At 41.4% G+C, this 13,991-nt stretch overlaps 1 protein-coding gene across 5 annotated transcripts in view; it reads left to right on the forward strand.

Moving 5' to 3' along the window:
* The window catches only part of LIMCH1 (LIM and calponin homology domains 1), a 182,544-nt gene that overhangs the window by 101,701 nt on the left and 66,852 nt on the right, over positions 1-13,991 (forward strand). For all 5 annotated transcript variants that reach the window (XM_063336357.1, XM_063336356.1, XM_063336358.1 and 2 more), the window contains exons 4-5: positions 8,220-8,326; positions 11,661-11,691. In XM_063336357.1, the coding sequence (XP_063192427.1) occupies positions 8,220-8,326; positions 11,661-11,691 (138 nt within the window). The remainder of the gene's footprint in view (positions 1-8,219; positions 8,327-11,660; positions 11,692-13,991) is intronic.

Below are 13,991 nucleotides of genomic sequence, written 5' to 3' on the forward strand. Positions count from 1 at the left end.
CTGTTATCCTTCTCCTTTCCTGTCCACAGTGTCTCTTCCCTCCTTTTACATCATACCATCCAGCAGGGATTTTAAGCTCATTTTAAAAATTTGCAGAAATAAGGTACACCATCAATTCTGTACCCAGCATCAAATTTTCACTACCTGCCCAGGACCTGCAGTGCCATTTTATATTCTGAGCTCCTTGCATTTGCCTTTCATTATATACAATGTGGCCATTCCAGATTCTGTTTGGGGATTTTAGTTATATCTATTACTATATAATAGATTAATATTATATATATATTACTATCAAACAAATTATAGTAATATACTGCATTGCATAAGAAGCATATAAATGTGGTTAAAATTTGCTACAGGACAAAGATCTTAAAAAGCAAACAATCTGATGGTGAAGGACAGATTTAGGAAAATGTCAAAGACCATTTCTTAAGTAGTGCTGCTGTACTTCTGATTTTCTTAAAGAATTGCAAAATTTTAATTTTAAACATTGTGCTTTTGGATATCTGGAGGACAAGTTTACTCACAATTGGATTTGCTTAACACATTTCATTTATTTTGGGCTTGCTTTTTAGGGGCCCCCATCAATTCTCATGGTGTGATTTTGAGGGGTTTTTTGCTGTTGCTTATTTTCAGTTTATTAATCTAGACTGAATGGGCTTGTGTTTTACATGAGACTAATGATTGGAACTATTAGCAAAAGATTTTGCTGGAAGCCAAAAATGATAAGAGCAGCCCTCTGAAGAGATAAATGGAGTATGTTTTTTTCCTTTGCCCAGCTTTCCCTGCACACAGGATAAGTTTTATACTACCAAAGTAGCGTAAAGAAGTGGTATCAGAATATCTTCTTGCTCTAGGCACTTGCAATTTTCTGAACTAGTAAGCCTGGCTGGAAGCAGCAGGATCTAAGCACCGTGGTAGGAATTTGGCACTTCCAGCTAGATCTTGGGGGTCTGGTACTGAACATCTTCTGGCAGATACAATATCTTAGATATTATCTGAAGATTGCTTAGAACCATGTTTTGGGTTTCTGGTATGTTTTGTGTAGTTGAGGTATGTTCCCAACAGACTCATTTTCTTCACAGTATTTTTAGGTGCTTTTTGCCTTTTTGTTAAGGCGGTGGAGCTGTTATTTGAGCAGACACATCTTCTCCTTGTTGATTACCCAAAAAGAAGAGGAAAAAGGCTTGGCTTTCTTTGCGAAGGCAGTCTGGGCTGTCGTCTTTGATGAGCTTTTGAAGGTGCTACTTGTCAGGCTTTCTGGCCTGCTGGTGCTCCTGACAAGCCTGGCCCTTCTCCCTGCTATTCCTGCAGCCAGCCCTGCCTTTGGAGTGGTTCACTTTCATCTCCTGCCAGCACATGTTATTCCTGATGTTTTAATTTAATCAGCTCTGTATCTATTCTCTGGACCTGTTTTTTTCCTTTGGGACTCACGTGATTCTGCACACACTGATCATTTTTAGAGTCATAGAATGGTTTGGCTTGGAAGGGACCTTAAAGATCACCTAGTTCGAGGCCTCTGCCATGGACAGGGACACCTCCCACTAGACCAGGTTGCTCAAAACCCCATCCAACCTGTCCTCGAACACTTCCAGGGATGGGGCCTCTGCAACTTCTCTCAGCAACCTGTTCCAGTGTCTCACCACCGTCACAGTAAAGAATTTCTTCCTAATATCTAATCTAAACCTTCCCTCTTTCAGTTTAAAACTGTTACTCCTTGTCCTGTCACTCTTCTCTCTGATAAAGAGTCCCTCCCCATCCCTACTGTAGGCCCCCTTTAGGTACTGAAAGGCCGCTATAAGGTCTCCCCGGAGCCTTCTCTTCTCCAGGCTGAACAACCCCAACTGTCTCAGCCTGTCCTCATCGCAGAGGTGCTCTAGCCCTCTGATCATCTTTGTGGCCCTCCTCTGGACCCACTCCAACTGGTCCATGTCTTTCCTGTACTGAGGACTCCAGAGCTGGACGCAGTACTCCAGGTGGGGTCTCACCAGAGCAGAGGGGCAGAATCACCTCTCTCGCCCTGCCCGCCACGCTGCTTTTGGTGCAGCCCAGGATGCGGTTGGCCTTCTGGGCTGTGAGTGCACGCTGCCGGCTCATGGGGAGCTTCTCATCCACTGACACCCCCAAGTCCTTCTCCTCAGGGCTGTTCTCAATCCGTTCTCCACTCAGCCTGTATTTGTGCTTGGGATTGCCATGACCCAGGTGCAGGACCTTGCACTTGGCCTTGTTGAACCTCACGAGGTTCACACGGGCCCACCTCTCAAGCCTCTCTGGGTCCCTCTGGATGCCATCCATCCCTTCTCCTCTTCTCCCTTCTGCCGCTTTCTGCCGGCTGCCGGCCAGCGCTGCTCGGCGGGGGGAGCCAGCCCCGCCGCCTGTCGGGCTCTGTGGGGGGGTGTCGGGGCTGCTGTGCGGCCCCGGGGGGGGCGGTGGGAGGAGTTGGGGGGTTGCAGCCCCCGCCGGCGGCAGCGCAGCGGCTCCGGCCGGCTGTCGGTCGTGCCGCTCCGCAGGCTCCGGGAGGCGAGGATCGGCTCGGGCTGACGGGCTGGTAAGTCCTGCTTTCCCTCCCGGAGCCCCTCTCGTTCTGTTTTTCCCCGTCTAGCGTTTAATTTTGACTAGGTGAGGCTGCTGTTGTGTGCCAGAATCCCTTTGGGGTGCAGTAACTTGTGTGTCCCCCCCCGCCATTACCGCCCCTGGTGGGGCTCGCCTTCCGTTCTGGTGCGCTGTCATCCTTCATCTTCCCACGCATCCTAAGTTTCTGAGTGGATGTGTCCTGGCTATGATCGGGTTCCTCCCAAATCTGCTGATTTGGAATCTGCCACAGAAAACAGCATTCTGTGAATGTGTAGTTTTACTGTATATACAGTAAAGTATACTGTATAAACAGTAAAAGGTTATATATATAGTAAAACATATATATAGTGAAGCATATTGGATAAATAATAAAACATATATATGTATATGTGTGTGTATATATAGGAAAAGTTCCCGGCCTCGCTCTCATAAAAGTTCTTACCTGGTGGACTTGAACTGAATATTTCAGTGTTTCCTTTCCGTCTGCTTGTGGATCCGTCAAGATCCATTGCTTTTATATGAATAAGCAATCACCGCTAATTATTTATGTAAAATGGAAAAATGAGGGAATTGGGAAGAAATGTTGAGGGTAAACAAAAGGCTTTTAAGAGTCTGTATTGGAAATTGCTTAGATAAGCAGTTTGGAAAAATACATATAGATATTTAGAAATCTTCCAATTTCTCCTGGAACAGGGAAAATTTCAGCATTCCAGAAATGAAAAAGGCCACCTGTTTGTCTGCAGCTGTCCTGCAAAACAGCGCAGTCCTACTGGCAACTAATAATATCTCCAGCTTGCAGAAGTGGCATGCACTTGGCATTTTATTCAGCGTTCTGTGCAGACATACAGCTTGGCTTGCTTTTGTTTTTCCCCGATTTTATCTGTATATCTCACCCAGGCCATGCAGTAGCACATCTGACAAATGATGGTTCCACAGTGATAAGCTGCAGGTCCGATTTGCAGCGTGGATACAGTGAGAATATTTTGTATACTATTGTGGCAGATGAAAGGAATGGAAGTGGGCCAAATTCAAGCTGTTTGCCATTGCATCTGATCAGCAGATCCTATGGAGGGAATTTGCCTGCTGTGAATATTTGATTCTCGCTAGCTTGAACTGTCTTGTGTGTTGGCAGTGCTACTGTGTGAATTTGCGGTGGCTTTCCAGGGTGTCTGTCCTGCACAACTGCCAATTTCTGTGCGTTGTTTTTTTTTTTTTTTTTTAACAGGGTTCAGGATTTTGTGTTCCACTTTGTGTGTGAGGAAGATGACTTAACGCAATATAGAGAACGTTTTTTCGTATTTATAGCACATGGGTTATCAGTCTTTTAAAAATGGGGAAAAAAAATATGTTTACAAGTGAGCAGCATATTATTTCTTCCTCCCTCCTTCCACCTTCGTGGAGGTGTAACCCCTCCACCTTCCATTCTCTCTGCGTTACCTGCAGGTGGTTGTCCTGGCAAAGTGATTTTGTAGAGGTGAGTTGTGCAGGTTACACACCAGAAAGGATGAAAAGGTTACAGCGTTGAAATGCAGTTATGAGAGCAGGAGCAGTCCCTTCCTTACCGTGCATTCTTCTGACTCCGGACTCGGGGGGTCAGTGTTCTGCACCCCTGTGTGTCCGTCCCTGCTCCTCCCCGGTCCTTCCTGCTTTGCCTGAGAGTTTGTAATGTTTTATGTGTTGGTTGATTTTTCTGTTGAGAAATTCAGCATAGCAAAACCTTTACATTAATAACTTCTGGATCTCTAATACTTACAAGCAAACGACATTGATTATAGTGCTGATCTAATAGTAACTGTCATGACTCTGCTGAGGCAAGCAGAAAAGGGTTGGGGTTTGACCTCTCAGTGTATCTTGTTCTTGTGTCCTCTGTCTGTCACCACGCTGAAGCATTTGTCTTCTGTAAGCAGTCTGTTCAGAGTTTGTCGTTTTATAGATAACACATAGGTAAAATTTTATAGATATCTATAGATTATAGATATCTATAAATATCTATTTTAATAGATACAAACATTTATACATTAAAAAATAGATAAAACTTATGAAGAAATTTAGACTGGAAGCTCGCTCTTCCTCTGGGGTGCATGAAGGACAAAAGGCAGAAGAAGATTTTTTTTTTTGATTGAATAGTGTGGGCTAAAATGTAGATGAGCCAGCAGGAGCCAGTTCTGGGTCCTCTGGGGCTGTAGGAAATGATGTGCTGACCAAGTGACCCACCCTCCATCTACTCCAACTCTGCGACTGCAGCAAGTAACCACTGACAAAAAGGCAATATCATCTCCATTTAATGTATTGAGGTAATAGTATGGTAGTGCCTTGCAGGGGCTGCAGGAGGGACTCAATTCTGGTCGCGTGTCTTCCGAGACCACGGTAAAAGATACTGCCCTGTTAGCTGGGACACGGCAGCTGGCCGCGCTTGCCATTGCAGTGTGACCCATTTGCGTGACCTATTTAACTCTGCCCAGTTGTAAGGAGCTGGACATGCACATTAAGTGTCTGGTTTTTGTCCCCTATTTTTAAGGTAAGGATGTTTTATATACGTTGCGGCTTGTAAACTTTTTTTTTCTCTTTTAGTTTCGTCAACAGCAACACAGAAGTGGCACTTTAGGTGACTAAAAAAATTGTGTAGTTACAGATAACAGATACGGAACTATAATTTCAAAAAATTTGAGCAACGTTTTCTGAGAACTGAAGAAACCGGGACTTGGCCAATGCAAAGTGTAGTAATCCAGAGAGAAACCTTTCCTGGGAGCTGGGTCTTCATGATAAGACTCCTTGTTCCTTATAGTGGCTTAGGAGTGGTGTTCTCCAGCATCTCAGTAGAACTAACAAATACAAATTTCAACTGTAATGAAGCAAATCAGGAGAAGTTTAGTTTTGCAGTAGTATGAGATACATTTGGGCTTGGGAATATGCAGCCTAGGCAGGTTTACCTGAATATCTGTCATGTGAAAACAATTTCTGTGTTGGCTTTTTTTTTAAATCCTTTTAAACAAATTGCCATTTTTAGGACTATTGGGAAATAAAACTATGAGATTGTTAACAGAAGCAAAAGCCTTCAGTGCTGACTGATTGCATCTTGTTGACATGCATGGCTATTTATGCCCATATAAGATACAAGCCTTCTGAGGAATTGTTTGGGTGATGGTGTTAGTGATTGTTGGCAAATGTTGTTATTATTATGATGACCATCAAAATTAAAGCATGTATGAAAACAGGCTTAGGATGGTGACACTTTTTTTTTTTGAGAAGTGGGCATTTGTTCATCAGCAGAACAACTGAGTTTCCAAACTACATGGCTGCCAAGTGGCTGATATTTTTGTTACTGCTTATCATAACTTGGATGTGAACTTTTGGCATAAAGATGGGTGCAATTAGTTATCCCCAGAGTTCCCCCTCCTTTGATTGTTTTCTAAACCTATTAGGTTACTGTGTCCTGTATATTTTTGTTAGGAAATACTGTTAGGAACTTTCTTTTAATGCTTTTGCATTTTTATTAGATTTACACATTGCTCCACCCACCATTTGGAAGTGACCAGAACTGTCCTCCATCAAAGGCTAAACACAAGAGTTATTCACGATGCCGCTGGAAAAATTATAATGCAAACAGTAAGCCAGATGGGGAATTTTACAAGCATCTTTTCATGTCGTGAATGATGCTGTCTCTCTGGGTTATGGGCTCTCTGCTCTCTCGACTGCCGTTCCTTTCCCCCTGGCTTCCCTCCAGAGCTGTTAAGTTTCAGCCAGGGAAGAAAGGGAGATTTGGACTCCTCTAAATTTCCAAGTCCGTATTTTTTTGTGGTGTGGCTGGTGACAGCGAGCTTTGTGTGCGAGAGCGTTGGCATGCAGAGTGCGGCGGCGATTAGCATGCTGATGGCTGCGCCCCGGCAGAGTAAACAGGGCTGCTCTTGCCGAACTGTGGCCGTGCCACCCAAACAAAGGCCTGGGAGCAGATGTGGGGAGAGCCCTGCTCCCGAATCCTGCTCTGTCATACTCTGAATGCTGCCCAGGCTCCTCTGCCTCCCAGTTTTTTACCAAAACAAAGGTCTCTGCCCCAGGCTGAGGTTCTGCTCCTCTCTGACCCTTCATGTGGCACCTAGTTGGAGGTTTGAGATGAGAGGCCTCAGAGAATATCAAGCTGTACGTTATATCCTTCCTTGTCCGCATACCTACTATTGCAGTTGTTGATCCAGCAATGTATATATCTTAAAAACTTGTTCTCTCCTCACCTTCAAGATTTATCTGTATAAGAAAGGTTCACTGGTTCTATAAGAGGGGGGCGGTGTACATGCATATATGTAAGTATAAAACATATATTAAATGTGTACGCACACATGCTGATTTAATCCCGTTGGTACAAACCATATGTCTTGTATTTGGTTTGAAAGAGGTTCATATCATTTTGTGCTTAATCTCTCCTAGTTATTGACTTTTATACTCTGAAAACTGTAAATCTTCCATAAAAAGTGTTACAAAATTGCTGTTGTTTCTTCTTACAGACAGTAGTCACATGAAGCGTAACTTCAAGCATTTTATTTGGGCACCTACCTCTTTTCCTAGTGGCTTCTGGCTGGTAAAGGTTGGAGAGGCAGGAGCTATGTTAACTAGGAGTACCTGGCTTGTTTGTATCAACTTGCAAGATGTTTTCTGAACAGACTGCTTGCTTAAATGGTGGTGGGCTGTTTTGTGTGGGCTGCATCAAAAAGGCATGGCCAGCAGGTCGAGGGAGGTGACTCTACCTCTCTACTCTGCTCTTGTGAGACCCCACCTGGAGTACAGCATCCAGCTCTGGGGACCACAGGACATGTTGGAGCAAGTCCAGAGGAGGAATACAAAGGTGATCAGAGGGCTGGAGCACCTCTGCTATGAGGACAGGCTGAGGGAGTTGGGGTTGTTCAGCCTGGGGAAGAGAAGGCTCTGGGGAGACCTTATAGGAGCCTTCCAGTACCTAAAGGGGGACTATTTATCAGGGAGCGTAGTGATAGGACGAGAGGTAACAATTTTAAACTGAAAAGAGGGTAGATTTAGATTGGACCTAAGGAAGAAATTCTTTACCGCGAGGGTGGTGAGGCACTGGCACAGGTTGCCCAGGGAAGCTGTGGCTGCCCCATCCCTGGAGGTGTTCAAGACCAGGCTGGATGGGGCTTTGAGCAACCTGGTCTAGTGGGAGGTGTCCCTGCCCAGGGCAGGGGGGTTGGAACTAGATGATCTTTAAGGTCCCTTCCAAGTCAAACCATTCTGTGATACCCTTCCTGCTTCCCTCAGAAATCCAGCCTTTTCTTTTCTGCCCTGTAACATGCCGAAGCTGTGTTGGCAGCCTCCAGCAGTAGGTGAGGAAATTAGCAGGGCTTTTTCAGTTAAAGAAGTTGCCAACATCTGGGTTTGGAAAGAGAAAAGTCAAGAAGCTTGTTGCAGTTACATATTTAAAATTCTTTTTTTAAAAAAAAGGTTTTTTTCATATTTATGTGGTTTTCAAACAAAACATGTACTGATTTCTTAAATTATGTGACTGGAAGTATCTTTGGTTATTCATTTCAGTAATTATACAACTGTGAGCTGTTATTGAGTCAGGGAGAGGTTGGTTCAGTAGGATAATTTTTTTCAATGAAGAAGAGTTTAAAATATTGTATTTTTTTGCCTTGTTTCAGGATAATATCATCTTATTCTTAAGAGGCTGCAAAGAGCTGGGACTTAAAGAATCTCAGCTTTTTGATCCTGGTGATCTGCAGGACACATCAAACAGAGTAACCATCAAGTAAGTACAACAGCAGTTTGTGATTAGCAAGTTACAACCTCAGACGCATGTGATGCAATAGTAAATATTTAAGGATGGACAAAAAGACTATAGAATTGTCATTTGTATAAAGCAAGTAGGACGCTGAGGTTTGGGAAACCTTCAGCACTGGGAAGAATACATTGTTCCCTTCAACAAGCTTTCTCTAAGGGCTGTGATTTTTCCCAGAGAGATCAACCACAGCTCTTTTAAAATACTGTTTTAGTTAAGCAATGAGATTCTGTGGGATTTAGGGGTTTTCCTGAGTCTAAATTGATGGCATTCTTTTTTGTCTGTCCAACTAATGAACTATATAGGCTGGGGGGAAAAATAAATCACAGCTCTGTTATTTCAGATTAAACTGTTTTGAAGGTGTGTTAAAGACCATTTATAGGCCTCTCTGACTCTACAAGGTGCAGACACGAGCATAGTCTTTATTTTCTAACCAGAACTATAGGTTGGGACACGATAGTTGGGCTGAGGATGTTTGTGTGAACTGTGGAAATGCCACAGTTTCAATAGTTTTTCACCAAAGCCACACGCCTACTACCACACAAATTACCCCATATGTGTATTAAGAGGTTCCCTTTCTTAACTAATTCATGTTTTTGGGGGGGTGAAGTGATTTTTAAAACGTTACCTTTTAATCAACAGCTTTTTACCCATGGTATGTGCACATTCCTCACTGCAAAGAGTACTAGGTGCTTGAATTCCAGTGCTTGTATTTCCAGCATTTCACCCCACAAAGTGGTTTAAAATATAGATGCGAAACCGGCAGAGAGGGAATTACTGTCTTGCTTAAGGTCACACAAAGCAGGCTTGAATCAAAGTCCGCATAGTCATAGATTGAAGTCTTAAATAGGAACTGTTGTCCCTTTCAGGGAAGACTTTGTCATCATGGACTAGAGGAACAGAAGCAGTCAAACTGTATTTTTCTCTTGTTTATATTAATGGCAATCAAGCTCTCCGCCCCCCAAAAGCAAGAGCACCCCATACTTTCATAAAACTAACAAAATTTTTAATTGGTGTTATTTAGAAGTTTTTGTGAAATTTTTGGGTCTATCATGTGTAATGTTAAAAAGTTGTTGCTCTACAGACAAGCAAATACTGCTCAGTTGATTGAATGGCCTTGTTTCATTTGGCCAAAAAGATCACTAATGAAATCCTGGTCAGACATACCCATTTTAGAAAAGTATGTGGAAACAATTTACTAAATTTCAGCGGCATTCTATTTTTTTTTTCCCCCTTCTGGCAGTGGAAGCTGGGCAAGTTTTCATGGTGTTCAAGCACTGTCTGGGAAAATTCAAAGGTTCTGAAAATCGAATTGGCCACTTTCCTTGTTTTAAGGAATAGTCTTCCATTTCTTGCTCCTTTTCAAATTTCTGGCTGTAATATGAGGTTCTTCTTGCCTGTACATACCAGTGAAAGGGGACTGGTGTAAGGTATTTCTTCTAAATCTGATAATATTCCAATGAAAGAAGTTCTTCATGACATCCTGTAAAATTGTGACAATGAGTGGCTGGAGAGAGTTGCAAAACAATTCCTAATCCCCATATAAAACCCTAATCTCCATATAAAACCGGAGAGAAAGAGTCTTTCTGATAAGAAGCTTGATCTTTTGGGGTTGAGGATGGTGGAGTACCTGGGAGGAGGCAGGTTGAGAGGCTGGGGCTGGCATGGAGCTCCAAGGAGGGCTGTCCAGCACGTACACCAGTTAAGCCAGTTAAATAAGCTCCACGGAGCTGGTTTGGCCCTCCACTGAATGTGATGCGATAGATGTGAAGTGTCTCACTGGCATGGGTTTTTTCCCCCCCCCATCAACTCTTCAGAGAAAGCAGCTGTGGAAACGAGCCAAATGTTTTTCTAGCACTGTCCAAGTTCACGCTGAGTAACTGAGTTGAGGTGTACAAGCCAAGTCCATGACTGTTGTAGAGAAATATGTTCAAGACTGTCTTCTGCTAGCTAGTTCCCAAAGCATGAAGGTGATTATTTTTTTCCCCCTCTTTGAAGACTTTTGGGTTGTTTTTTTTTAAACATGGTAAAAATGGTATTTGTTCTGCAGTAAAGGATGAATATGACATTATTGCACATGATTAAGATAATGACATTTTTCACAAGTTTTTTCATATAGATGTTAATTGAAGTATGCATTAGATCTATTTTTTTGGAACATTCAGCTTATAAAAATTATGAGCTAATGCTGTAAAGAATTTCTTCTTGACTTGTTAAACAAGACTCTTTTCCACTGCTATTTTATTAAGAAAAAAATTAGGACTGTATTATTTTTCTTAGTATGTGGGTATTGGTGGATCCAATTTTGGCTTAAAAAAGATGTTATCAAAAATACTTTGGTTTAGTATTGCCTATATTCAGGCTTTTGTTGTTCTCACGCATTTAAGTACATTTATTTTTGTTTATATCAGGTAACCTTTAATGATAGAGTGGACTTACTGTTATAGTAGAAGGCAATTCCATTATAAATAATCAGGAGACAGTCTATACTAAATCTGAAATTCTTGTTTATTTTTCAGCACCTAAATGTGATACACGTTTCCCCCATTCTTTTTTTTGTAATGGTTTCTTTGCTGAATTTTGAAATGTTGTTTATGTTTGGGCAAACTTTGTGCTTTGTTGTTTCTAACACAGAACTTCCACCCTTTGAACATTAGTGAAAAACTACATTGGGAAGGATGCCAATGTTTAGCCTGAGTGCTTGAGTATACATTCAAAAAACAAATGTTTTTTCCACAGCAGGTTTTGTTGCAAGTGGTGGGATCTTTCCTTCACCCATCTACTTTCTTTGTGGTGCTTGTTTCCTCAGAAGCACCTGCTCCATTTCCTTAATGTTTGGTGGTGATTTCCTCCATCTCCTGTGCCTGTTCAGTTGCTTCCAGAATCTGTATGGGTCGCGTGATTTATCACACAGCAGAATCTGACTGTTGGATTACTGCAGAATGCATTTTAGCAGTGAGGACTTTGGTCTTCTCTTTTGAAGAAATCAGCAACACTGTTTAAAGGAAATATTTTTGGCTTTGTCCTACTTTACTGTGGGACCATTATAAACGCATTTTCTTTTTGTATTTCCAGAATTCTAATTTAATGATTGAAATAATGGTGACAAAATACTCCCACGTTATGAATAAATGAATGTGTGAACTACATCTGCTTAGCTTTCATGTGTTTCCAGCTAGCAGAAGCAGTCTGCAGGCTTTTGTTAGAGAAAACGTGATCGGCTGCATACATGCTCTTAAAAAGTGTGTCTGCTTTCTGATTATTTTTTTTCCTCTTTTTCTTGTGTGTGTGCGTGTGCAACCAGGAACATTGACTATAGTAGGAAGCTGAAAAATGTAAGTACATGACTTGGAGTATTTATTATTTTTTTTTGTCTGGTTAATCCTGTACTTGGCCTGAGCAAGAATTATGTCAGTAAAAACTTAGTGCAGATGAGTATCGCTGAAAAGTTCTTCTGAACACAAACCTAACCAGGTTCTGCTGCAAACTCCAGTAGAGCTGCTATGGCAAAGCAGCCTTACGATAAAAATATAATGGAGAATCTTTGTCTCTGCTTAATTAAGGGATAAAGAATGTGATCTCTGTGCTGTCCATCATGGTTTTCACTGGGAATGGTCTGACTCGCCCATGAAGGCTTTTGGAGCTTTTCATGAATATATAGGCATAAAGTAAATTTGCACAAAGTATTTAAAATTAAGCCAAATGATCCTTAGATCTGGATGTAAGTCTTTACTGTTAGATTTGCTAGCTTTCTCTTTGTTCTTCCAAATAAATGTTTTCCCAGAAAGACTAATTCCATTTAACTTTAATTTCTTGTTGATTTAAACTAATAGCAATGATAGTGGATCCTGTAATTGTTAAGTAGAAAAGAAAATGGCTAAACTTTGCTGTTCTCAGTTGTTATCCTGAAGCCTAGCAAGCTCTCTGCCCTTCAGTCAGCTGTAAACAGCTATAAAGTCATTTTATATTTGGCTCACATCCCTGTAAACTGCTAGGAAATGCCAAGACCTTTTCCTAATAACTTTGCAAGCCAGTAATCATGACTTCAGGTAAAAAAAAAAAATAAATTAAAAAAACACAAAACATTTAAAAAAAAAACAAAACAACCCAAATTATTTCATCCTGTCTTTCCCATCATCATTAGAGTAATATCTTCCGCATCCAGCACACAAAGTTGCAGGGAAGGAGTTCAGTTTTGGCATTTAGCACCCTTGTGGGCACTGGCTAAATATCTTTGTACAGATGTATTATTTTAAAGGTAAAGTTTCAGAAGTATCCTCTACAATGTGCTTGTAGGCAATATATGCTTTCCAGGTGTGTGATCCTGCAAACTCGGCTGGCAGCCAGTCAGAATTGCTTGCAAATGTGACATTATTTGGGGAAAAAAACCCAAACACGTGGATAAAGAAAGAAGAAAAGAGAAAGTGATCAAATGCTAGCAGAAATAAATAAAAATGCCACAACCTTCATCAGAGAACTGAATGGCAAAATGAATTGGACAGCTTCCTGGTTGCTAGGAATACTGTATTTGCAAGTGTTTTCACTTAACTTGAGAACATGTACTGTAAGAATTTTTTACATAAATTTGTTGAGTACTGCTGGTTGAAGGAAAACAGCTCAGATAAAGGTTATTTCAAGACAAAGAAAATCAATATTGGCAAAACCACCTCCTTTCCCTCAGCACAGTAGTATCAATTTGGATGTAATTCTAAAAACAAGGGGAAAAATTCTTAACTTTTATTAAAAATGTTACTCAGTTATTTCATGGCATGTATATTATTTATAAACTAAAGGGAAGTATAAACTATATTTAAATATATATAATATATTTTACGTTATGCACCACAGTTATTTCTAAACAGGGGATCTGTATGACACATGCTGTATCCTTTTCTGGCAGGGCCTCAGCTGGAGTGCTGTGTGTGATTTTTGGACATCGCACTTAAATGAAATATGGGGATGGTGGAGAAAGTTGATGAGAAAAGGCTAATCAGAAGTCTAGCATGTGTGACTGAGGAGAAGCACTGAAGGAACGTGGGTGCATGTTTTAGGGAAGAGTCTGACAGAGACGTTTGTCACCAACACCCCCTTGGGATTTCTCCCAGTCCAATTTTCTTTAGTTCACTATTTAATATGAATTATATGGCCCTGTCCCATAAAAACATTAAATGCTATATTTCAGTTTATTTGACTTTGAGACAGTTAATGGCAACTATTATTTATTATTGGTTGCACATCTTTTCCACGTGAACAGATTTCCTGTTTGTTCTGCAGTTAAATCCGTTGCAGTGTCATGGAATGTGCAGACATAACGAGCATTAAATGAGAAAAAGCCCTAAGTTCTGAGGTGATGGTTTGGCATTTTTAACCAGTGCAAAACACTGAACTGAACTGCCTTTGACGATCAGTTTCCAGTCCAAATTGCTGCTGCACAGGTACCATTAAAGACATTGCTATAAGTGGAGCCATATGTGGGCGCAGAGAAGGGCTTTTTGCTTTCCCTGCATGATATAAATATTGGCGGTTTTGGAGGTGTTGGATTTGACCATCCTGAGCATCTTAATTTCTCCTTTCCTAAAACAAGTGCAGCACCAGCAGTGTAAGATCAGATTTCTTCGCTACCCAAAGGAGTGAG

Source organism: Chroicocephalus ridibundus, chromosome 5 (assembly GCF_963924245.1).
Source record: "Chroicocephalus ridibundus chromosome 5, bChrRid1.1, whole genome shotgun sequence".
NCBI lineage: Eukaryota > Metazoa > Chordata > Aves > Charadriiformes > Laridae > Chroicocephalus > Chroicocephalus ridibundus.